We start from the raw sequence: 23,137 nt of genomic DNA, 5'->3' as shown, positions 1-23,137 counted from the left end.
CCTCCCCAGTCTCTCTGCATCCAGAGGGTCTCTCATCCAGCTCCTTATTGGTGTCCTGAAATTTTAAAAAGAAGTACTTGGTCAGAAAGGGATTCAGACCCAGAGCTTAAGAAATGTAGCAACTTAGAAATATAGCAATTATTTTTAACTTTTTTGTGGTTGTAGATGGACAGAATGCCTTTATTTTATTTGTTTATTTAAAAAAATTTTTTTTAGTTGTTGATGGATCTTTTTTTATTTATATGTGGTGCTGAGAATCCAACCCAGTACCTCACACATGCTAGGCAAGCGCTCTGCCACTGAGCCACAACCCCAGTCCTTTTTTTTTTTTTTTGTGGTGCTAAGGACTGAACCCAGTACCTAGCAGCGACTTAGAAATAAAGCCATTAAACCATATTTCCTTCCTGGTCTCTTCCTTTTAAAACCAAAGTGGAGCCCAGTGCAGTGGCGAACACCTGTAATCCCCGCAACTTGGGAGACTGAGGCTGGAGGATCACAAATTCAAGGCCACTCTTAGCAACTTAGCAAGACCCTGGCTCAAAACTTAAGAAGGGCTGGGGGATAGCTCCATGGTAGAGCACTCACCTAGCATGTGTGGGGCCTTCTGTTTGATCACAGGTATTGCAAAAAATAAAATAAATAAATCTGTAATTTTTAAAATGTTAGTAATGAATTTTCAAAAACTTTGAACACGATTGCTGCCTGATGAAAACATCTCAGTGGACCTAGCCTGGCTTAAGGCCCCTTGTCTTTTCCCTCAGTGGCCTGTCTTTTCCCCTTCTGTGTAGAATTGCTTTCCACTGAGGAGGGTCACTTACATATGAAACGGAAACTTTCTATGATGAATAATTTGGGGGTTTGTTTGTTGGCACTGGGAATTGAACCCAGGGTTACTCTACCACTGAGCTACATCTCCAGCCCTTGTTTAATTTTTTAAAATTTTTTTATTTTGAGGCAGAGTCTTGCTAATTTGCTGAGGGCCTCACCAAATTGCAAATTACTAAGGCTGGCCTCAGACTTGAGATCCTCCTGCCTCAACCTCCTGAGTCTCTGGGATTACAGGCATGCGCCACTGCATGTAGCTGGTTTTCTCATTAAAGGTAAAGAGTAATAACCTTGCCCTTCAGGGTTTAAGACACACACTGGGAATAGGACAAAGTGTCACCCCCAATGCCGGCATGGCACTGTGCAAACGGTAGGTACCTCGCGTTGTACGGAAGGAATGGATGGAGACCCTTGGAGTTCTTACCTTCCTCCTTCCCTTCTGTGGACACTTCCTCTCCCTGATCGTCCTCTTCCTCAATGAACTCTTCATCCTCATCTGTGACAGAGACCAGCTGTGTTAGGATGGTGCTGCTTCCCCAGACCAGCTGCCAGGAACAGCCAGGCTTCGAGCCCTTTCCCCCTGCCCGGCTCCAAGGGCCACCGGGAGGCCACAGAAACCCGTCCCAAGGCAGGCCTCCATGTTCCTGCCTCCTCGGGACTCTTTTCTCCCCTCCAGCCGCAGGGTTTATCCCTGTTGGCCTGTGGCCACAGAGACCTGGGGGGGACCTAGGGAGCAGCCCTCCTGCCTCTGCACATCTCAGACAGACAGAGGTTGCCTGGGGAGCACAGGACAGACTCCTCCTTCTCAGGTCAGAGTCCTAGAAGATCATTTCACTCTGCTTTTGAAATCGGCTTGCTCAGCACCTGACCCATCTTCCTCATTCCTCAGCCCACAGAGGGGAGGATATGGGAAGGAACAGGTCTGGGGCCATCTCTGCTCCTTACACTGAGTACCAGAGGGACAGTGACCGAGTTGCAAGCTGTGACCCCATTTTCTCATCCTGGGGCGTCTCCTTCGAGCTCTCCAAACAGGGAGCATGCCCCTTCCCCACCCCTCTCCCAAGACACCTCCTTAATCCTGTGGGACCCCTGAGGGGTTGTGTAGTCAGGATTTGTCAAGTGTCTCCAAAATGCCTCCAAAAGCCCGGTGTGGGGAGCACACCTGTAATACCAGCAACTCTGGAGGCTGAGACAGGAGGATTGCAAGTTTTAGGCCAGACTTAGCAATTGAGTGAGGCCCTAAGCAACTTAGTGAGACCCTTTCTCAAAATAAAATAAATAGGGCTGGGGGGTATAGCTCAGTTGGTAGAGCGCTTGCCTTGCATGCACAAGGCCCTGGGCTCGATTCCCAACACCAAAAATTATAATAAATAAATTTTAAAAAAAATCTGGGGATGTGGCTCAGTGGTTAAGTACCCCTGGGCTCAGTCCCTGGTACCGAAAAAACAAAAACAAAACAAGCCAAAATGCCTCCAAAGTCACAGTCAGCATTCTAGCCAAGGGCCTGGGTTCTGTGCGTAACCCAGGGAGTTTGTTGTTGTTTAATCATTATCACAACCACTGCTCACTTTAGCTTTCACTGGGGACTCACTGTTTGCCAAGTGTTGTGCTAAGTGCTGTATACACGGCATGTCATATACCCTCAGCAGGGTCCTGTGAGCCAGATGACCCACAGTGGGATTGGAGTGGACTACTCACTAGCTGTGTGGCCTTGAACTACTTGCTTATCCTCTCTGAGCTTTAGTTTCCTCAACTATGATAATAGAACCTATCTCATAAAGTTGTACTGAAGGATAGGATTGATGTTAAGGGCTTAGTGCGCGGGACAGGGAAAGCCTAATCAACGGGCTCAGTAATTGGCAGCCGTTGGTAGCTATTGATGGTATCCTTCCATTTTACCTACGATGCAACTGAGGAAGGTCATGTCCACAGGCAGCACCCACTCTTGAATACCTCAGTTTAGGGAGGGAAGCCATGGAGCAAGGGGGTGATCTTACAGTAAGGGATGGACTCATCCATTGCTATTTCAGTTTTATTTTATTTTATTTTTTTTTTTTTTAATTTTTATTAGTTATTGACAGACCTCTATTTATTTAATTACTTATATGTGGTGCTGAGAATCGAACCCAGTGCCTCACACATGCTGGGCAAGTGCTCCACCACTGAGCCACAACTCCAGCCCCGCTATTTCAGTTTTAGGACCTTTTTTTTGTTACTGGGGATAGAACCCAGGGGTGCTCAACCACTGAGCCATGTCCCCGGCCCTTTTTATTTTTTGAGACAGGGTCTTGTTAAGTTGCTGAGGTTGGCCTTGAACTTGCAATCCTCCTGCCTCAGCCTCCCAAGCAGCGGGGATTAGAGGTGTGCGTCACCAAACCCAACTTCAACCTAGTTCTTGAAGTTATAAAATGAAGCTCAAAGAGGTGGAGGGGGACCTTGCAAAGGTCACACAGATAACACACAAATGGCAGAATTGGGATTTAAACTCAGGTCTGATTCCTTACACTCCGTCTTTGGATCCATAAATAACTTATTGCTCCACAATTATGCTCCAGGCACTGTACTGGGCTCTGGGCTCATCTAGAGGTTGGCCGCATGAGTTTGGCTTGGCAGCTGGTGGGGTTGTTAGTGTAGCGGCCTCCCCACGGGGCTTGGTGGGAGAGATGCTGGCCTTCGGGGCCAAGCAGACAGACAAGTGGCACCATGGCCTCCTTTACCTGTCCCAAAGTCGATGGCCCTGAGGGTGTCCGCTATGTATTCTAGGTCCAAAGTAAAGTAGTCCATGTTTTCAAAGCCCTGCTCTATCTTGCCCAGCTGGCAGCCCTTGGAAGCTTCCACGATGCTGCAGGGAGAGAGAAGGGTGACACCACGAGGCTCAGCTCTGGGGTCTCATGGGGCAGCCCCGGCTCTGGGCCAGGCCCAAGCCCTAGCTTCAGGGAGAGACTCCCGGAGGCGGGGGGCAGAGTGTTTCCTCTCCAGCCTCAAGCAGAAGGATGGTCCAAGGAAGTAGGGATGCACAGGCCAGAAAAGCCATCCAGGGTCCCCTCCCCGTGGGCCTAAAGCTCAGGGGTCCCACTGGACAGGCATCAGAGGCCCTGCTGGGCGTTGGGCGATTAGGCCAGAGGCCCTGGAGGACACTGACCTTTTGATGAGTTCCCTGGCACTCTGTGGGGGAAGAGAGGACAGAGGTTAGGACTACAGCCAGGGGTAACCCCAGGAAATGTGCAGAGACAGTGACTGGGTGCTGCAGATGGACACTGGGTGCCTGTCCCTAGCCCAGTGGTGACCCACACCCCACCTGAGCTGAACGGAACTTGGATTTTCCCCCTCTGTCCATGGTCTGCACGTGTCTTGGTCACCACCCTTGGACCCTCCCATTGGCCTGGTAGGAGGCCAGGATTCTCCAGGTATCAATCCAAGTCCTCCTACAGCCCGAAGCCTCCCAGTCAGAAGCAGCCTAATCACCTCTTCAGGTGCAAAGCCTAGCCCACAGGAGCTGAGGAAGTTTTTAGTGAACTGAACTCTGACGTCTTACAGCCGAGCCTTTTCTGTCATCTCCCCACAAGCTCTTCCAGGCTCTGCCTTGTTCACCTCTGTATCCACCTCAGCGCCTATGCTATACTAGGTGCTCAATTAATTGCCTCTCTGTGGACCCCTGTATGTTGGAGCTTCCAAAGTCAATTCACAACCATCCCCTTATTTGATCCTCATTAAATCAGTAAGAGGAAGGTAGTTTGTTACATGCGCATTTCACAGATGAGAAAACTGAGCCTCTCGGGTTTAAATGACTTGTCCAAGGGGCCATGGGTGGGCAGTGGAAGGGCACACCCTGAAGCTGCCAGGCCTTCTGAGTCCCACTCACCAGGAGGAACGTGGCCCCGCCAGGCTCGTCCAGGGACTGGATGGCTGTCTCCACCAGCTTGGTGGACTTGTCGAGCTGCCCGCGGTACTGCTGGATGAGGGCCTCGATGAAGCCCAGCTTCTCCTCCTGCTCCCGCGTGATCCGCTGCAGTAACTCGCTCTTCTTCTCGTCCAGGATGGCGTACAGGGTGTCGAACTTCTGACTCAGCTCTTCCTTCACCTGGTGACTGTTCTCCTGGGGACAGAAATCCCATGGTCACATCCCGTGGGGTCCTTACTACGTAGCTTTGGAGGAGGCCTTATGACATCCCCATTTGGCAGAAGGCAAAGTGAAGGCCGGTGAGGAGGAAAGCACCCGTGAGGTCTCAGAGACGCTCAGTGACGTGTGGAAGCTGGTATCGTGGAGAACAGCTGGAGACTCAGGTCACAGAAGGTGACCCCTCTCCAGGCCCCAAGTTGCACATTTCCCTCCACGTGGGGTTGAGGCTGAGGCTGGAGGCAGGAAGGTCCGCCTCACTCCCAGGTGAGGTGGAAATCAGCTCCCTGTAGCGGCTCCAGCGGAGGGGCAAGCTCCCTTCTCCCCAGGACGCCACACCTGAGCTACCTGCTCTGTACAGTGGATATGACAGTAGTGCCTCTCAGATGGGGAACTCTCAGAGGCCATCACCTTGTCCCCCTCCTTCCTTTGAACCCACCCTGCCCTCAACTTTTCACCCGTGGCAGTTACTTCCCCAGCTCATCTCCAGCTCCCCGCCTCAAGGGGAGACAGGAATCCTGGATGCTTCTGCAGGGCTGGGAAAGTCCCCTTCTGCCCTCTGCAGTCTTGCCACTCAGAGTGTGGCCCGTGGGCCTGCAGCTTGGGCAAACCCTGGGAGCTTGTCAGAAATGCAGAGTTGCATGCTTCCTCCCAGACCTACCGAGTCAGAACCCCCAGGGTGGGGGGTCATGTGCCTCTAACGTTGGAGGAGCTTTGGGCTCCACAGCACACGGGAGAAGAGTGTTCTGAAAATTACTAGTGCTGAATAAATGCTGGGGATGATTGGCGGGCACTCCCTGGTCAGGGACCAGGTCCGTCTTGGTCATGCCCGACACAGCTGTGCCCACAAGACATTTGTTAAGTGAGCAGATGGACGGCTTCATCCCTCCCCAGCCATCCCTGTGGATTACCAGGGGCTCCAAGCCGCAGCCTTCATTCACAACCCAGGAGCGAGTCTTTCCCAGAGACCAGTTTTACGGGACTTCAAACCTCCAGGCAGGGCTCTTGCGTCCCCTCACCTTGGTCACTCGACAGGAGTCCTCCAGCTGAGTGATGATGGTCTGCACACGGTCATTCCCCGCCACCAGCATGGAGACACAGTTACTCAGTTCAGTCTAGAGGGGAGGAGTGGATGGGAGTCAGGAGGAGAGACACAGAAACAGACTCAGGCTGGCATGCTCAAACATGGCAGCGACATGGTGCCCTCAGTCCCCTCTCTGCTAGAAAGGGTCTCCAGCTTTACTGGGGTGTCTCTCAGGTCCATAGCAGAGAATATCAGAGCGATATGCATCCCTTATTTTACAGATGAGGCCCAGAGAAGGCAGCTGAGCTGCTCAAAACACACAGCCAGGTACTAGCAGAGGAGGGGCTGGTAACTGAGAAAGGAAATAGAGTTGGAAAGTTCTAGAAGAAAGAGATCAAGAGAGGAATAGAAAGTAGGGAAGAAAGAGTACAGAAAGGGGAGCCATGTAGACAGGATGGTGAGGTCAGGGGCCCCAGGAGAGGGCTCTAGGCTGCCTCCCGTTGCAAGCGAGTACGGAGTCTGGAGCTCTGAGGCTCAGGTGGAGATATCTGGGGCCCAAAGTACACAGGATGGAGAAGCCGTGGCCTGAGAGGGCCTGGTGTCCTGGCGGTGGGGTCTGGCTTCTCCCCTGTGGCCACACCCAGGGGCTCTCAGATGGTTCTAAGTATAACCCATGAGCTCAGCCACCTCCCCCAGGAAGGCAAGGGCTGATGTCCCTGCGGCCTGGGAATTCCCTCCCGAGGGACTATTCCTAAACGGCCTGCTCAGCAAATCAACGAGGATCAAATCCACCTCCTGAATCATCTAGGGGTAGAAGCAGCCCAAGCTGGTACCTTCTGTCCCTGGAAGACACTCTGCAGCGGGGCCACCTCACAGGCCTGGTGGGCTCCGAACACCTTGCACATGGAACACGTGGGCACCTCGCACGTGAGGCAGTAGATGTTGATTTTCTCATCTTCGTGCTCTTTGCACATCGGGTGGCTGCCCTTCTGCAGGGGCCGGCTAAGGTAAGGGACAGTCACAGGTCAGGGGGAGTCCCGAGCCCCTCCCCCGGCTTCAATCACAGGAGGACCAGAACCAGGGAAACAATGTCACCAAACCTATCCCCACATCCCAGGACTCGACTGCTGGGCTTGGCTTGGGGCTCTGCCAATGCAGAGGACACGGGACAGGTCTTAGAATTCCAGAGAGTGGACTTGGAGGTGGTTTGGAAAATAGGAACCCTCCCTCCCCAGTGAACTGACTTGCCCAAGGTCACCCAGCCCGGCAGGGCAAGGGAGGCTAGAGCGCTTTGCTCTAATTATAGTCACCGTAGCTCTTGGTTGCTGCAGACTGGGCTCTGAACTAAGCAATTTATACCGATGGCCTCATGTAATTCTATATTTAATCCTCCAGACTGTATCCTCCACCCAAGCTGAGACGCTCGCCTGGTCACTTCGTCCCTGAATCTACAGTGGACAGTACCGGGCGCGAGGAGATGTCATTCAATCCAGGTAGAAAGAATAAACCAATAAGCACAGCCCAGCGACACCTGAGGCTCAGAGAGGAGGCCACGCGCTGCTGAGTCACACATCTAGCACAGGGATGGCCCAGCGCCAGCCTCGACTGACTCCCAGGGAGTCTCCCCTGGGTCCAGAGCTGCGGCTTTCTCTCTCCTCTACACTCACGCTTAGGGCACCTTCACTGCATTCTCCACTTAGGGCTTCCGGCGCGTTCTGTGTCCTTCTCACAGGATAAAATCAGCCACTTCCCAACCCAGGTTGGGGTAGGCCTCACCCCTCCGGCTAGACCATACTCTCAACTGAACGGTTCCCAGTCCCTGACATCACGGGATCTCATCCACGTCAAATGATGACTGTCCTCTATCCGTGTCAACGCCTCGCCTTCCAACAGCCTTGCGTGACTGGTCACACCCAGGCTTTATTGTCCCCTCCAGTTCTGGACTAAGTGTCTTTCCAGACTTGTCTTTTTGCATCCTTGAGCCCAGGGTCTCCATGCTGGCAGGAGAAATGCCCTGGGGAAAGAGCCCTGGATGGCCGTGCAGAGGTGCGGCAAGATCCTGAGGGTCAGTGGCCTGAGCTCACCTCGCTCCTGGGGACCCACCCTGCCGTGCTCAGGTTTCAACATCTGGGTTCAAATCAGATTGTTCTGCCCTTATTCATTGTGATTTTGGACAAATGAGCTCACCTCTCAGAGCCTCAATCTCTCTCAGGACTACTGCAATTGGGGCGGAAGGTGTTTGTAAAGAATGTGAGGCGCAGGGCATGGGACAGACCCTCAGCACAGGGCAGCCGTCATTACCACTTGACTCTTCGGAAAGGCCTCAAAGGGTTCGAACAGGACACGCTCTTAGGTCCATGCTGGGTGGGCTGATTATCTGGTACAATATCAATTGTATTTAAATTTCTTTGATCAACAATATGTTTATATTTTTGTAGCACTGAGTTCTAGGAATACCAGAGGCAAGATAGCCCAAGAGTTAAGAATATTCAGATTGTGGAATCAGTCATAGATTTAACACTTGCTGGCTGTGTAACCTTGGACAAACCTCTGACCCTCTCTGACCATCTATTTCTTCATGGAAATAAGAAAGCCTTAGAGGATTACTGTGAGGATTACACAGGAAAAATGTATAAAAAGCATTGAGTACATGCCTGCACATAGTTCTCAATAAATATTTGATTTTAAACATTTCTATCCATATCTTATTTGACAGTCACAATAACAGATTTTTTTTTTTTTTTTTGTACTGGGGATTGAACCCATAGGCACTTTACCACTGAGCCACATCCCTGGCCTTTTTTATTTTTTGTTTTGAGGCAGGGTTTTACTAAGATGCTTAGGGCCTTGCTAAATTGCTGAGGCTGGCCTTGAACTTGCAATCCTCCTGCCTCAGCCTCCTGAGTCTCTAGGATTACAGATGTGAACCACTGCGCCCCGCTACAGTAACTGATCTTGCTGTCCATCCCCTTTTGAAGACTGGGAAAGAAAACGAAGCCCCAAATCCTCGACCAAGAGGTCCCAATGCTTTAGTAACAGAATCAGAAGAGCAAATACCATCCTGCAGGCCTGAGTTTTGGTCACTGGGCCTGGTCTGTCTCCCTCGGGCAGGGGCTTGGTGAAGGTTCTGGAGCATCATCTCATCAGAACGCCCTGACCTTTTTTCCTCTGGTGCTGGGGCTTGAACCCCGCCTTGTGCTGGCCAAACACACACTCCACCACTGAGCTATGCCCCCACCAGGGCGTCCTTTTTTATAAAGCTCTCCTTCCCGCACGGCTCTGTCTCTGTCCACTTGGAGGCCCGACATGACGCTGCACAACCCCACCATTCAAGTTCTGCCTGAGACGGAGCTGCTGTGTTGGCTGGGTCAACCCAGATCCTCGGCTTGCTTTGCGGCCGGGAATGCTGGGTACTGACTTTGCCTCTGTGGGCCTCGGATGCCGGTGGAATGGGGCTAACAAAAGTCAGGCCCGGGCCATGGGGCACCTAGAGGAAGCATCCCAGGGCCCAGCTGTAGGTGGGGGGAAGGACCGTTGCTATTATCCGCAGCCTGGCTGTGTTCTCACGGGGCACTTTCTCTGCCACCCGGGGCCACGCCACTGGCTCCCGTCTCCTTTCCTTACACCTCATCTTTCCCCCCATCTCTGTCTCAGTGTCCCCCAAGAGGGCAGCCTAACCCCCTTCCCATGCACCGGGTGAGCTGAACAGCCACGGGAGCCACTCCTGCCTGAGGAAGACGGTGGCTCTGAACTACATCCTTGCCCAGGGATGCCATGCTGAGTAGACACAGCAGGAGGACAGTGCCTGGGAGGTGGCAGGGGCCTGTGCTGACCTGGAGCACTCCTGCTTGTAGATGTCGATGATGTTCTCCACCAGCAGGTTCCTCTGCAGACCGTACACCCCATGACGATCCATGATCACCTCGTGACGACAGGAGGGGCAGCGGAAACGGCCACCAGACATGGACAGCGAGCTGCTCCGGTTGGTCCAGTAGGGATTTGCAGCCTGCAGGTGACCAAGGCAGAGGTGAGGCGTGTGCCTCCTCGGTCGCTTCCTGTCCCAGTCTCCTAGCCATCCCCTGCTCACTCCAAGGCTCCGGTCAAACCAGAGCCCGCAGACCTGGGTTCAAGTCACCTTTATTCTGAGTGTCGTTGGGCAAGCAGCCTTATCTCTCTGTGCCTCCGTTTGCCCGCCCATGAGAGGGGCCTTATGATTATAGCAAGGTCCTGGGACTGGCACTTCACAGATGCCAGAGGGACAGAGCATTTCCTGCAGTGTCCCTGGGAACCCCGCCTCCCGCCTCCCGGCCAGGACCTCCACTTGTCTTTCTCAGGGAGATGGAGCCCCTCCTGCCCCCATATTGAAGCAAACACCCTCAAAGGGAAGATGCCCCTGCTGCCCAGGGCCGCCTGCCACCCTCCTCCCAGAGCTCCTGGCCCTGCCACCAAGGCTGGCTCGGCCCCAGGGGTCTGGTTTCTCTCTCCTCTCCGCCTGCCTCCCCCACTTATCGCTCCAGGCATTTGACTCTTGACCACAGAGTGAACAGGGAGGGCAGGCAGGGCGGGAGGGGACATGCGTCATGGAGAAGGACTGGGGCGCAGAACCACCCCAGCCCCCTCCGCCGAGTCCTGAGCCACCGTCAGGCCTCCCTTTGGAGGGAAAGAGCCAGTCCTGATTGGAAGGGTCCTAGGCTCAGCAGGAAGGAACCACTGGGCCCCTGGACAGGCCATGCCGGCACCGACCTGGAAGACGTCACTGGCGCACTTCCGGCAGAGGTTGTGCTGGCAGGGCAGGATCACCACCGGCTTGGTAAACATCTCCAGGCAGATGGGGCAGATCAGCTGCTTCTCCAGGTTCTCCATGGGGTTCCCATCCTGGATCAGGCTTGATTTATAATCCATATCGCTGGAGCGAGGCCGCCTCCCCCACCACCTGCTTTGCAGACCTTTGCCACCAACACTTGCTCAGATCCTCTCTGCTGTCTCCTCCGGGAGCCCGAATTCTGTCTTGGGCTGAGGCCCCTCTGGTATTTATAGCTGGGCTGCAGTCACATGAGCCCCGGGAGGGGACCAGCTGAGCATTCCGATGCCAAGTGGCCAGCCGGGCTTGTGTTTCCTCCAGGCCTGAAAGACTTGGCGCTCTCAAATCGCAGGAGAGGATGAGCAATCGCTGTTCCCCTGGGACGGGGGGCGTAAACAAGAACAGCCTGTTCGGAAGCTGGCTTAGGGGAGGGTTCGGTACCCAGAGTTTCCTGCAGAAATTGGTCTTCCCCTGGCCAGGGTGCAGGGCCAGGGTGCAGAGCCAGGGAATGGGACCCAGAGAGGGGGCCACTGAGATGCCAGGAGTTAATAGTGCCCCCTCACCAGCCTGATCAATTCCAACCCCTCTCCTACAGCAGCTCCCAAGATGAGGGATCAGGGCAGCTCCCCTCTGCCTCAGACCTGAGCGTGGCATTCTATTGGGGACCCTGGAGACCCCACCCCAGGCAGCCTGTCCCTCCATCCCTTGCCTATTTACCCTTGTCTACTTATAGCACTTAATGCTGAACGGCCTCCCTTGAGACATAGCCCAGTCCCTCATTTGACAGATTTTTGATATGGGTCACGAGGAGAAAAGGACCTTGTTCAAAGTCACTTAGAAACCTGGCACGCTGTTGCACGCCTGTAATGCCAACAATTTGGGAGGCTGAGAAAGGAGGATTGCAAGTTCCAGGCCAGCCTCAGCAACTTAGCGAGGCCCTAAGCAACTTCGCAAGACCCCGTCTCAAAATAAAAAATAAAAAGGGCTGGGACATGGTTCAGTGGCTAAGCATCCCTTAGGTTCAACTCCTTGTACAAAAAAAAAAAAAAAAAAAAGGAAAGAAAGAAAAAGAAAAGTCACTTAGGAAGGAAGAGGAGAGGCCAGGAGTCTTATTCATTCATCAGACATTTTTCTGAGTATTAAGTATACAGCAGACACCAAGGTGACAGATGGATGAGTGATCCATTCCCCTCCCTGAGATGCCCACAGTCCGGGAAGGGAGATGGATAGGAATAACTCTCCAGAGCACTGCCTGGACTTTAGACCTTAGCCAGGGGCTCCCCAGGGCTCTCTGCACAAATCTTAAATTTTTCTTCATTTTGTGGGGTCATTTTTTTTTTGTTGGCAGGTAGAAGTCATTAGAGCAGTTCCAATGGCTGTTTTTTGTTTGTTTGGTTGGTTTTGGTTTTGGTTTGTGGAACTGGGGTGAAACCAGGGGTGCTTAACCACTGAGCCACACCCCCAGCCCTTTTTGATATTTTATTTAGAGACAGGGTCTCATTGAGTTGCTACAGGGCCTCGCTAAATTGCTGAGGCTGGCTTTGAACTCGCCATCCTCCTGCCTCAGCCCAGCCCGATGGCTATTTGTAAGATAGGATTTCATGTACGAACCTTGGGGTCACCCAGCCTAAGGTGCCAGGCAGAAGACTGGAAGCAGCGGCCTCCGGCCCCAGGTCGAGTCTAGGAGGTCATGCCACACGTGGGGAAAGTGTGCCGGACTCCAGAAAGAGGGCAACCTGGGCCCGAGAAAGAACTAGCAGGTCAGTCACAAGGGCTGAGCGGCCAACCCCGGGAAAGGAAAGAGAGAGGAGGAGACGAGGAACCAGAACAGGGCAAATTTGAGGATGGGGTCCCCCTCCAACCAGGCACTAATGGCTGGTTGTATGTGATCACTTAATGCGCCTGGCTCTGTGCCGAGCACCCTGAGGTGTCATTTCATTTCATCATCTCACTAACCCGCAATATAACCACCATATCCCCACTCCACAGGGGGGACACTCAAGCACAGAGAGGTATACCCACAGTGTAAGGTCACACAGTGAGTAAGAGGTGGCTCTGGAGCCCGAGCTCCTCATGTCTCTGCTTGATTGTGGCAAGGTGACACCGCCAGCCAGCCAGGGGTGGGAAGAAGACGAAGATTGAGAAGAGACCATCGCTTCCTCCCTGCTCACAGCCCTCAGGATTGTTCAGACACTGGCAGCACTGTGCCCCAGGAAGGTGGACTACCCGCTGCCACCCGGGATAAGGCACAAAGACTGTAACCCTCACATGGTTAATTCCACTCTCTTTTGCCTAAGGAGGTAGTTAAGGCCAATGAGACCCAAGGAGAAGCCTGCTGGCTAAAATTAAATTGTTTCCTCCTTGATAACAATTAATAGGGCTGAGCATAGAGCTCAGGTGGTAGAGTGCTTGCCTTGCATGCACAAGGCCCTGGGTTCAATACCCAGCACCACAAACAAACAGATAAAAAAACGGATAAAAATTAATATTCAAACAAGGTATGGTGGCACATACCTGTAATCCCAGTGGCTGGGGAGGCTGAGGCAGAAGGATTGTGAGTTGAAAACCAGCCTCAGCAAGTTAGCATGGCTCTAAGCGACTCAGCAAGACCCTGTCTCTAAATAAAATATAAAAAGGGCTAGGGATGTGGCTCAGGGGTTAAACGCCCCTGGGTTCAATCCCTAGTACCCTCCTCCCAAAAAATGAAAGAAGAAAGTTCATTAATGCTTTTTTGCGGGTGGGGGGAGTACCTGGGATTGAATTCAGGGGCCCTTGATCACTGAACCACATCCCCAGCCCTATTTTGTCTTTTATTTAAAGATAGGGTCTGGCTGAATTGCTTAGCTCCTCACTTTTGCTGAGGCTGGCTTTGAACTCGAGATTCTCCTGCCTCAGCCTCCTGAGCCGCTGAGATTTACAGGTGTGCACCACTGCACCCGGCTCATTAATGCCTTTGAACAGGGTCCTGGAGGGGGGCAGCCATTTTGCAACCATGAGGTGTAAAGTCTGAGGAAGATGTCAACTCTCAGAGATGACAGAGGGGAACTATAAAAAGTCCCTGGATTGTTGATGCCACCATTTTACTGCCAATTTATCTAACTGGTAACTGCCCACCTCTTGACTAAGATGTGAGATAACAAAAGTCACGCAGTATCCGCCCTCATCCACGGATACTGCGGTGACTTTTGTTATCTGCAAATATTCATGATTCCAATGCCTGTGTGCCAGCGAGCCTCAGACCCCTGATTTCAGGGCAGACTTTTCTCCCCTTAAGTGCAGATTTGTTGGCCATTCCTACGGGATACTCCCTCAGCACATAAAACTTACATCCCCCACACAGCACAGCACCTTCCCCAGCCTACCTCCTCCTTCCGCTTTTCTTGCCTCATGCCTCAGTGGGCAACACTACCAGCCACCCATCTGCACCTAGCAGGAAGCTGAGAGTCCCTTCAGGATTCCCCACCCTCCGCTGCATGCCCAGCCAGTTTCCAGTTTCTGCCTGTGAGTTCCACTGTCCCTCGGGACTTTGAAGACTAAGAGCAAAAAACGGTCTCTATCCACCGGGGGTTCTTCAATGAGGGGATGGGTGAGAGTGCAGGGACAGAGCTAGGACCTTTGCCCCCGCCGGCCCTCCACCTTCTCCGGGCTCTTCCCCCTCCTCTCTTTCCTTTCCTGAGGTTGGCCACTTCGGCCCTTGTGACTGACTGACTGGCTGGTTCTCCCTCCTTCCTGAGGTCCTACACACTTTTCCCATAAATAACCTGAGATTCAGAAGAGACTGAGCATTTGAGCAAGATTTTTTGAGGCGGTACAGACCATGCAGAGAAAGTTCGATAGACAGGGCTGGGAGGGATGGAGTCCATTCTAAAGGCTTGGGAAGGACAGGGCCACTCCCACCTTTGAGGTGATGGGTGAGAGGAAAGGAGGGAAGGGAGGTCGGAGCTGGGAGGTGCAAGGAAGGTGACTAAGGTCAACTCCTGGCTCAGCAGCAGGAGTGGGTGGTGGAGAAGGCTGGGACCCTCCAGCGTGGGACGCAGGAGGGAGAGCCCTGGGGAAGGTGGAGGCCCGGCAGGAGCAGAAGGTCCTTGCTTTGACCCGGCAGATCTGTCATTTGCAAGGGGCCATTCACCTGCTCCTGTTGACTTTCTCCAGCCACACTTGGCAGCCCAGGTGCCGAGCAAATGGACAGTGGGATCGACTCCAGCCTGGGCACAGCAAGGCTGGCGCTGCTGAGAGTCCAGGGGTGAGGCAGGCAAGTGCCCGCGTGGGCCGTGCTGGGCATCAAAACATGTCTTGTCATTTAATCCTCACAACAGCCCCGTGGGGGAGGTATTATGATCTTTGTTCCCCTGTCCCACAGGAGGAAATGAGGTACAGAGAGTTAATTGGCTTGGCAGAAGTCACACAATCACAAGTGACAGAAAGAGGCTAGGGTTCACGTCCAAGATAGCCTGATTACTAAACCTGTGCTCCTCCACCAAAGTATTTATTGAGTGCTTATTATGTGCGGGGCATTGTGCTGGGTCCTGTCCATTCTTCCTGCTGTCCAGTCCTCCAAACAACTCAGGTTGGAATCATGATTTTCCCTGTTTTGCAGCTGAGTTACAGAGGTTCAGAGAGGGGAAGTCATTCAGCCGAGGTTCAACAGCAATGAGTGACAGAAAGAGCATCGGAACCAGAAAATTGTAAACCATTACCATTAACAATTATCAGAAATACTGTAAAGCTAGGGCAGGTGAAGTGACTAATATAGAATATATCACTGTTGTGTCTGGCCCAGAACTCTTTTTTTTTGGTTGGGGGGATACCAGGAATTGAACTCAGAGGCACTCGACCAGTGAGCCACTATTCTTTTGTTTTGTTTTGTTCAGAGACAGAGTCTCACTGAGTTGTTTAGCACCTCAAATTTTGCTGAGGCTGGCTTTGAATTCATGATCTTCCTGTCTAAGCCTCCCAAGCCGCTGGGATGACAGGTATGCACCAATGTGCCCGGCCAGAACTCTTAATCACTACATTTTACTGTCTCCCTCTCTCTGCAAGTCTATTTAATAGAAACAGTTATTTTTACTGCTTGTTAATGAAGGTTTCAATCATATAAAGGAGAGAATAGTCTAATGCACTCATGTAACCCAAGCCAGCTTCAACTCTTCAACATTTCCCAATCTTATTTATCTATACCACAAAATATTTCTGAAATATTTTAAAGCAAATGTTAGCCATTGAGTTTTTTTTACATGTAAATACTATTTTTTTTAATATTTATTTTTCAGTTTTCGGTGGACACAACATCTTTATTTTATTTTTATGTGGTGCTGAGGATCAAATCTAGCACCCTGTGCATGCCAGGCGAGCTTGCTACCGCTTGAGCCACATCCCCAGCCCTACATGTAAATACTTTAGTAAGCATTTAAAAAAATTTTTAGTTGTTGATGGATCTTATTTTATTCATTTATTTATGTGCGGTACTGAGACTAGAACCCAGTGCCTCACAAATATGAGGCAATCGTTCTCACTGAGCCCCAGCCCCAGCACTTCAGTTTGTATTTCTGATGATTTTTTTTTACATTATCACCATGCCATTATCAAACTTAAGAAAAATAGCAACAATTTCTTTTTAAAAATTTTTAGTTACAGATGAACACCATACCTTTGTTTTATTTATTTTCATGTGGTGCTGATCGAACCCAGAGCCTCACTTGCTGGGCACGCGCTCTACCATTAAGCCACACCCCCAGCCCCATTTTCTTGCTTTTTTTTTTGGTGTCAGGAATCGAACCCAGGGGTGCTTAGCCACTGAGCCACGTCCCCAGCACGTTTTATTTTATTTTTTTATTTTTTTAAAGAGAGAGTGAGAGAGTGAGAGAGAGAGAGAGAGAGAGAGAGAGTTTTTCAATATTTATTTTCTAGTTTTTGGCGGACACAACATCTTCGTTTGTTTGTGGTGCTGAGGATCGAACCTGGGCCGCACGCATGCCAGGCAAGTGCGCCACCAGTTGAGCCACATCCCCAGCACGTTTTAAATCTGAGACAGGGTCTTGCTAAATTGCTGAGGCTGACTTTGAACTTGCAATCCTCCTGATTCAACCTTGGGAGCTGCTGGGATTACCGGCATGTGCCACCTCACCCACCCAGCTGGAATAGGCTTGTTTAACCCATAAGTCTATGCTGTTTTTGATTGTCACTACAGAAGGGACTTTTCAGAAACCTGAGATTTTGAACCTCTTGGTTCAGGGGAAAGAACCCTGGCGTGGGGCCTGGACACCTGGACTCCAGCTCCCTGTCTGCGGGGACTGGCAGCGTGATGCCTATCAGCCACACCCACCTTCGGTGTCTTCAAAACTGCTAAATGGAACAACCACAGGAGATGATCCCCAAAGGTCCTTCCCTGTCCCTGGTGGCCGGTGTGGGGGTGGGGACTTGCCCAAGATGACGCAGCCCCAGGGGTGGTGATGCTGGAAAGGAAATAACTCACCGTCTTCCCTTTCGTACACACAAGGTTCCGGATTGTTTAGACGCTTCCCGGGGACATCACCGAGCAGATAGATCTCTTTCACCTGCGCGTGTCTGCTCTCCCACGCCCCCTACGGCCCCTGGAGGCTGGTGTCAGCCTTGGCTCCGGATTTCCCCTTGCAGAGGGGTGGGGGTGGCACAGACACTGGTTTTCTTCGGGACCGAGATCTCTGCCAAGTGTTTTGATGCCACCTTCATTGAAGAATCTTCCCAAATCACAGGATCAAACCAATGGTCATTTGATCCAGTGGCTAAAGCCAGAGCAGCTGGCAGAGGCAGGTCCACGGGGTCTGGGGCATGATGCAGCCCCAAGTGCCAGGACAAAGTCCACCAGGCCCGGTCCATGTGCCACAGAAGAGAGCAGGGTGTCCCGGGACCTTGTCATTCAAGGCTTGGGCCAGGGGACGCAAAACTCCTCCCACTGTCCCCAGATCTGGTCAACATTGTGGACAGCTACAACGACTCTGGGAGAAAAGGAACACCCAGGGGACATGAGAGCCAGTAGGGTCTGGAGGGGGCTCCACATTGAGGGTCCTGAAATAGTGAAAGTGCTCTACAAACTGTGAGGTGCGGTGGCTCTTACCTATCTGAGCACACAGCAATGAGGAGGCCACCCAGGACTAACAGATCTGAGGCCAGGTGTCAGCTCTGTCACCAAGGGAAGGTTAAACTCTGTGTGTCAGTTTACTCATCTGTAAAAATGAGAGAAGGGCACAGATCTCTCTGGCCCTTTCTACCCCAAAAGTCTAGGTCTGGGTGACTATCCTTTGGGTGACCGTCCTCCCCTGCACTCTATCCTTTGCTGAAAACTGGTGTCACAGAGGCGGGACCATTTGCCCAGGTACATGCATATGCCCAACACACTCAGGGAGTGATTGATGCTCACTGTCATCCCCTGGACAGTTTCTGTGGATAACTCTGTGGCCTGTGGACTTTCTCTTTTTTTTTCTTCTTCTTTTTTTTTTTTTTTAATTCCAGACTTTGTCTTGCTATGTTGCCCAGATTACCCTTGAACTCTTGAGTTCAAATGATCCTCTTGCTTCAGCCTCCCAAGTAGCCAGGACCACAGATATGTGCCACCCTGCCTGCCATCTGTGGATTATCTACTGCTGCATAACAAATTACCCCCAAAACATGGCAGCTTAAATCAAAAATCAACGTTTATTTAACCGAGCATGTTGGCAGACACCTATAATCCCAGCAACTTGGGATGTTTAGAGCCACAGCTGAGTCGGGATGGCGCCTGGCATTGCCAGAAGGAGTGGTTGAGAGGTGGTGGTTGAGAGTGCTTGAGAGCCATTAAGATGATGATAATTAAGTGAAGCTGTGTATAATTACTGTGACTGGATGATGCTGGATTGGGGCAGGCTGTGTATTCAGATGTATATGGACCCCTGCTGTCCGGCAATAGAGCGGCTCCTGCTAGTTCTCACGGAGTTTCCCATTGAGTTTTCCGTTGAGTTCTCGCGGGGGTTCCCGGAGAGTTGGCACGGAGCCCGGTGGAGTGTGAGAGAGTTCCCGGGAAGCATGCGTGGAGTGCGAGTGAGAGTTCGGGCAATAAAGTAGTTCCTGTTTGAACCTACAAGTGCCTCCTGGCGGCTTGGTTATTTTGTGCCCAGCCAGACTGCGGCATTGGGAGGCTGAGGCAGGAGGATCACAAGTTCCAGGCCAGCCTCAGCCACTTAGTGAGGCCCTAAGCAACTTAGCAAGGCCCTGTCTCAAAATAAAAAGGTCTGGGGGATGTGGCTCAGTGGCAAAGCATCCTTGAGTTTAATCCCCAGTATCCAAAAAAAAAAAAAAAATCAATTTATTATCCTATACAGTTTCTGTGGCTCAGGAGTTTAAAAGCAGCTAAGCTGGGTGGCTCGGGCTTGAGGTCTCTACAGAGGTTATTGGCAACATATTGGCTGGGGCTGTGGTGATTGGAACTGGAGGATCTGCTTCCAAGATGGCACACACACATGGTTAGCAAGTTGGTNAAAAAATTAAAATTAAAAAAAAAACAAAAAAAAAAAAAAAAAAGAGCAAGACTTTTATGATCCAGCCCAAAAGTCACCCACCATCATTTCAACTGGATTCTATTGGGATGGAAGACCCATCCTGATGCAATGCAAGAGGGGCCTCTACAAGGCCATAAATATGAGGAGGCATGGATTACGAGGACCTTTTTTATATATATTTATTTTTAGTTGTAGTTGGACACAATACCTTTATTTTATTTATTTTTATGTGGTGCTGAGGATCGAACCCAGGGCCTTGCACGTGCTAGGCGAACACTCCACCGCTGAGCCAAAACCCCAGCCCCACGAAGACCTTCTTTGAGGCTGGCAATCACAGTCTGTCCTAAGTGTTTTGTAGGTATGTATCGATATATTAGTTCCTTAACATTAACATTGCCCCTTTATAGAGAAGCAAACTGTGTCACAGAGCAATCAGGTAACTTTCCCAAAGCTAGACTTCAGGAAAGTCTGGAGCATTGTTCTGGACTAAATGCTCCAGAATTCCTATATGGAAGCCCTTTCCTCAGTGGGATGGTATCTGAAGAAGGGGCCTTTGGGCAGCAATTGGGATTAGCTGAGGTCAAGAAGATGGGACCCTGATCTTATGGGATTAGTGCCCCTTTCAAAAGGAATGTGCTCCTTCTCCCTCCTGCACCCACACCAAGGAGAGGCCCTGTGATCAGCACAAAGCAACAAAGCAAGATGGCAGCCTCCCACAAACCAAGACGGAGGCCTCCACATGGGGCCCAACTTGCTGGCACCCTGATCTTGGACTTCCCAGACTACAGAACTGAGAAATAAATTTCTACTGTTGAATTAATCTAATCTCTGGTATTTTGTTAGGTCAGCTGGAGCAGACAGATACAAGCATTAAATCCAGTGGTTCAGAACTTGAACTCAGAGAGTAGGGCTGCCTAGCTGTTGTTCTTGGGTTTCCCCCATCTCTCTTGTCCCCACCCCTACTGGCCCTGGCTTCCCCTGCTTCCTGGTCCTGGGGCCAAGTGAAAGACTCTCTTCACTGAGGGGGGACTCTGACCCGGGCCCCTGAACGACACTGGAAAGACCCAGAAACTAGACTAGAGAAAGCATCCAAGGCAAATTCCCTCTCAAGGGCTCAGTGCTGACCTGGGTGTTCCTTTGTACCCCAGAGAGACCATCTTGGGGGGTCCAGCTGCTGCAGCTCTCCACCCCCACCAACTTGAACCTGGAGGTTGCCACACACACCCTCCGGGACTATCCAGATCATAAACAACGAGCAGGAGGAAAAACAGACTATATTTAAACCAGCAGTTGCTCCATAAACAAAGCTTAAAGACAAGTAACCGGCAGGGAGAAAGCATGAGAAACACGTGGAAAGACCAAGTGTCCATGCCCATGATCGTGCAGATTTTTAGACCCAGCGAGGGACACAGACAGGCAATTCAGAAAAGAAAGCATTCCCCTGGCCCCTGAACAGAAACAAAACTCAAAGCTGCTTAGCCTCACTGGCTGGAAAAATCACATTAAAAGCACAATAAAATCTGATTTCTCTTCTATCAGATTGACAAAAATATTAAAAATGGAAAATAATCCAACCTTGGGGAGGATGCAGGGATGTGGGCGCTGCACACCTCTCGAGCTCAGGTTAGGGTGCAATTTGATAAAGTCAAAATGTAAAACATTCCTATTTGAGACTTGGCAGATGTACTCTCAGGAATCTCGCCGTCAAACTAGAAATGACAGAGAGAGAGATGGATGCAGATACACAGATCTATTTACACACAAAGATGGTTTTTGCACTATTGTTTGTAATAGCAAAACATTGGAAGTGACCCAAATTTCCATCAATAGGACAGATAAATGGCTACGGGATCACATAGTGGAATACTGTACAGAATTAGAATAAACAAACATTGCCACATTATGAAACTCATAAACAGAATGTTGATCTTAGAGTGTGATTCTGTTTACACAGTGTTCAAAAAAAAGGCAAACTCAGCCAAGCTGCTAGAAGTCACAGCAGTGGTAGCCCTGCATGGGGACAGGCAGGAAGCACCGGGGCTCTGGGAGTATGGCAAGGAGCAGTTTCTTGAGCCAGGTGTGGGTTATCCAGGAGCACCGATTTGTGAGAATGTCTTGAATCGTACATTTAACTATAGTTGAAGAAAAAGTTTACTAAATAATAAAACAAAAGCAAACCCCAGTAAGCTTCCCAACTGTCCATGCAGAAAAATACATACATACATTCATATATATATACACATGTGAATATTCCCCCAGTTTAAAAAAGTTGCAAGAAGTGTCCACATTGAACACTAATAGAGAAAGCTGTCGAATGTCAGAAAGACAGATTGCTGGGCATGGATAGAAAAATAACAGGCCAATTATATGCAATCTGATCCTGTTCTATTTAAAAATTGTTATGTGTGGGTATGTAAATGTGGTAAAGACAGAAAAAAGTGGCTGGAAAGAAATCCCCAACTGTTCAAAGCCAGTACTCCCAAGGATCAGAACCCAAACAGCCCAGGCTCCTTAACCAAGCCCTTTCACGAGCCCCAGCAAGAAACTTGAGTTCCACTGGAGCCTGGCCCGGCCTCACCTCTGTCTGAGATGGACCCCAGCCAGGAGGCCAAGGGGCACTTTGGATCAGAGTTTCTGGAAGCACTGTGGCCCGAGGGCCCCTGGAGCAGGCAGGTCAAGGCCTGGGGCAGGGGGCGCACAGGACCCTGCAGGGAGGTGAAGACAGGAGAACTAGCCCTGCCTCCCAGAGCCCAGCTGGGAGTGCACGGCCCTAACGGGGTGGGGAACCCCAATTAGCCATCAGAACCCTCAGGACAGCAACATTAAATCCTTGCCCAAGGTCACACAAGTAATAAATGGAACATCCAGGCCTTGAGCCCAAACCTGTCTGACCTGAGTTAGGGGCGCAGCACTGCCCTGGGGACCGAGGGGCTGAAGCTGGCATCAGGAGCAGGGCGCCCCGTGCAAACACTCAGAACCCAGGGCAGGAATCCCAGAGGCAGCATGGCCCTGTGCCTGCATCCACACTGCCATCTGGGGTCAGAGCTCAACCACTAAATCTGGCCCCAGGGGCTGCTCCGTTAACTCCGCACTAACACCTTGGGTTCCAGCTTCCAGCTGCCTGGAGGCCAGCCCTGTCCAAAATAGATGCCCTGAGGGACAGCCAGGTCAGTCTACTGTGCCTCTGCACCCGCCAGCCCTCGCCCCCAACTCCTGCTCCTCCCACCGGCTTCCCCTGCCCCAGCCCCAGCCCCTGGTTCTGGGTCACCTCCGCCCTAACAGCCTGCTCTTAGGGAGAAGCAGAGTTGGGGCAGCGGGACTGTGGGGGCTGGAGTAGCCTGGGTCCTGGGTTCAAGTCCCTGAAGTTCAGAGGAAGATATGGCCTGGCTGATTGTCTTCAGCAGCTCAGAACAAGATAATTTACTGATTCAACAAGCTGAAGAGGTGAGGATAGCATCAGTGGTTGGGCGCCTACTGTTTACCAGGTTTATTCAGTCCTTAAAACGGTGAGGGGGGGTAGCAGCATCTCCATTTTACAGATAAAGTAACTGAGGCTCCAGGGGAAGGTGACTTGCCCAAGCTCACCCACTGCCTGGAATCTGGATTTAAGGAAGACCCAAATTTCGAGGCTGGCCCTGCTACTTATTGGGTAAGTTACTTAACTCCTCTGAGTTTCAGTATCTATAGATACTAAATTAAGATCCAATTTATAAAATTATTGTAAGATCAAGGCATGATGGCATAAGCCTATGATCCCACTGATTTGGGAGGCTGAGACAGGAGGATGGCAAGTCCGAGGCCAGCCTCAGCAACTTAGCAAGACTCTGTCTCAAAAGGTGAAAAGGTGAAAAGGGCTGGGT

At 51.2% G+C, this 23,137-nt stretch overlaps 1 protein-coding gene and 1 long non-coding RNA gene across 3 annotated transcripts in view; one reads left to right on the top strand and one right to left on the bottom strand.

The window, feature by feature from the left end:
• Trim63 (tripartite motif containing 63) overlaps window positions 1-11,121 on the bottom strand; it is an 11,630-nt gene extending 509 nt beyond the window's left edge. Inside the window, exons 1-9 of one of the 2 annotated variants that reach the window (XM_015485467.2) lie at window positions 10,710-11,121; window positions 9,800-9,972; window positions 6,800-6,968; window positions 5,962-6,057; window positions 4,688-4,921; window positions 3,968-3,990; window positions 3,543-3,667; window positions 1,250-1,321; window positions 1-55 (exon numbers count right to left, since the gene is read on the bottom strand). The exon at window positions 1-55 is cut by the window's left edge and continues 509 nt beyond it. In XM_015485467.2, coding sequence (XP_015340953.1) covers window positions 45-55; window positions 1,250-1,321; window positions 3,543-3,667; window positions 3,968-3,990; window positions 4,688-4,921; window positions 5,962-6,057; window positions 6,800-6,968; window positions 9,800-9,972; window positions 10,710-10,868 — 1,062 coding nt within the window. In that variant the 5' untranslated portion in view covers window positions 10,869-11,121 and the 3' untranslated portion in view covers window positions 1-44. Of the gene's footprint in view, window positions 56-1,249; window positions 1,322-3,542; window positions 3,668-3,967; window positions 3,991-4,687; window positions 4,922-5,961; window positions 6,058-6,799; window positions 6,969-9,799; window positions 9,973-10,101; window positions 10,294-10,709 lie in introns of those variants that run through there. The other variant, XM_048816056.1, reaches the window with a different exon arrangement.
• An 11,131-nt stretch (window positions 11,122-22,252) lies between these two features.
• The window catches only part of LOC125620465, a 1,560-nt gene continuing 675 nt past the window's right edge, over window positions 22,253-23,137 (top strand). Inside the window, exons 1-2 of the long non-coding RNA XR_007352157.1 lie at window positions 22,253-22,721; window positions 22,817-22,926. This is a non-coding gene — a long non-coding RNA (uncharacterized LOC125620465). The remainder of the gene's footprint in view (window positions 22,722-22,816; window positions 22,927-23,137) is intronic.

Source organism: Marmota marmota, unplaced genomic scaffold (genome assembly GCF_001458135.2).
Source record: "Marmota marmota marmota unplaced genomic scaffold, marMar, whole genome shotgun sequence".
Classification (NCBI taxonomy): Eukaryota; Metazoa; Chordata; class Mammalia; order Rodentia; family Sciuridae; genus Marmota; species Marmota marmota.
This window is presented reverse-complemented; position numbering and strand designations above follow the sequence as displayed.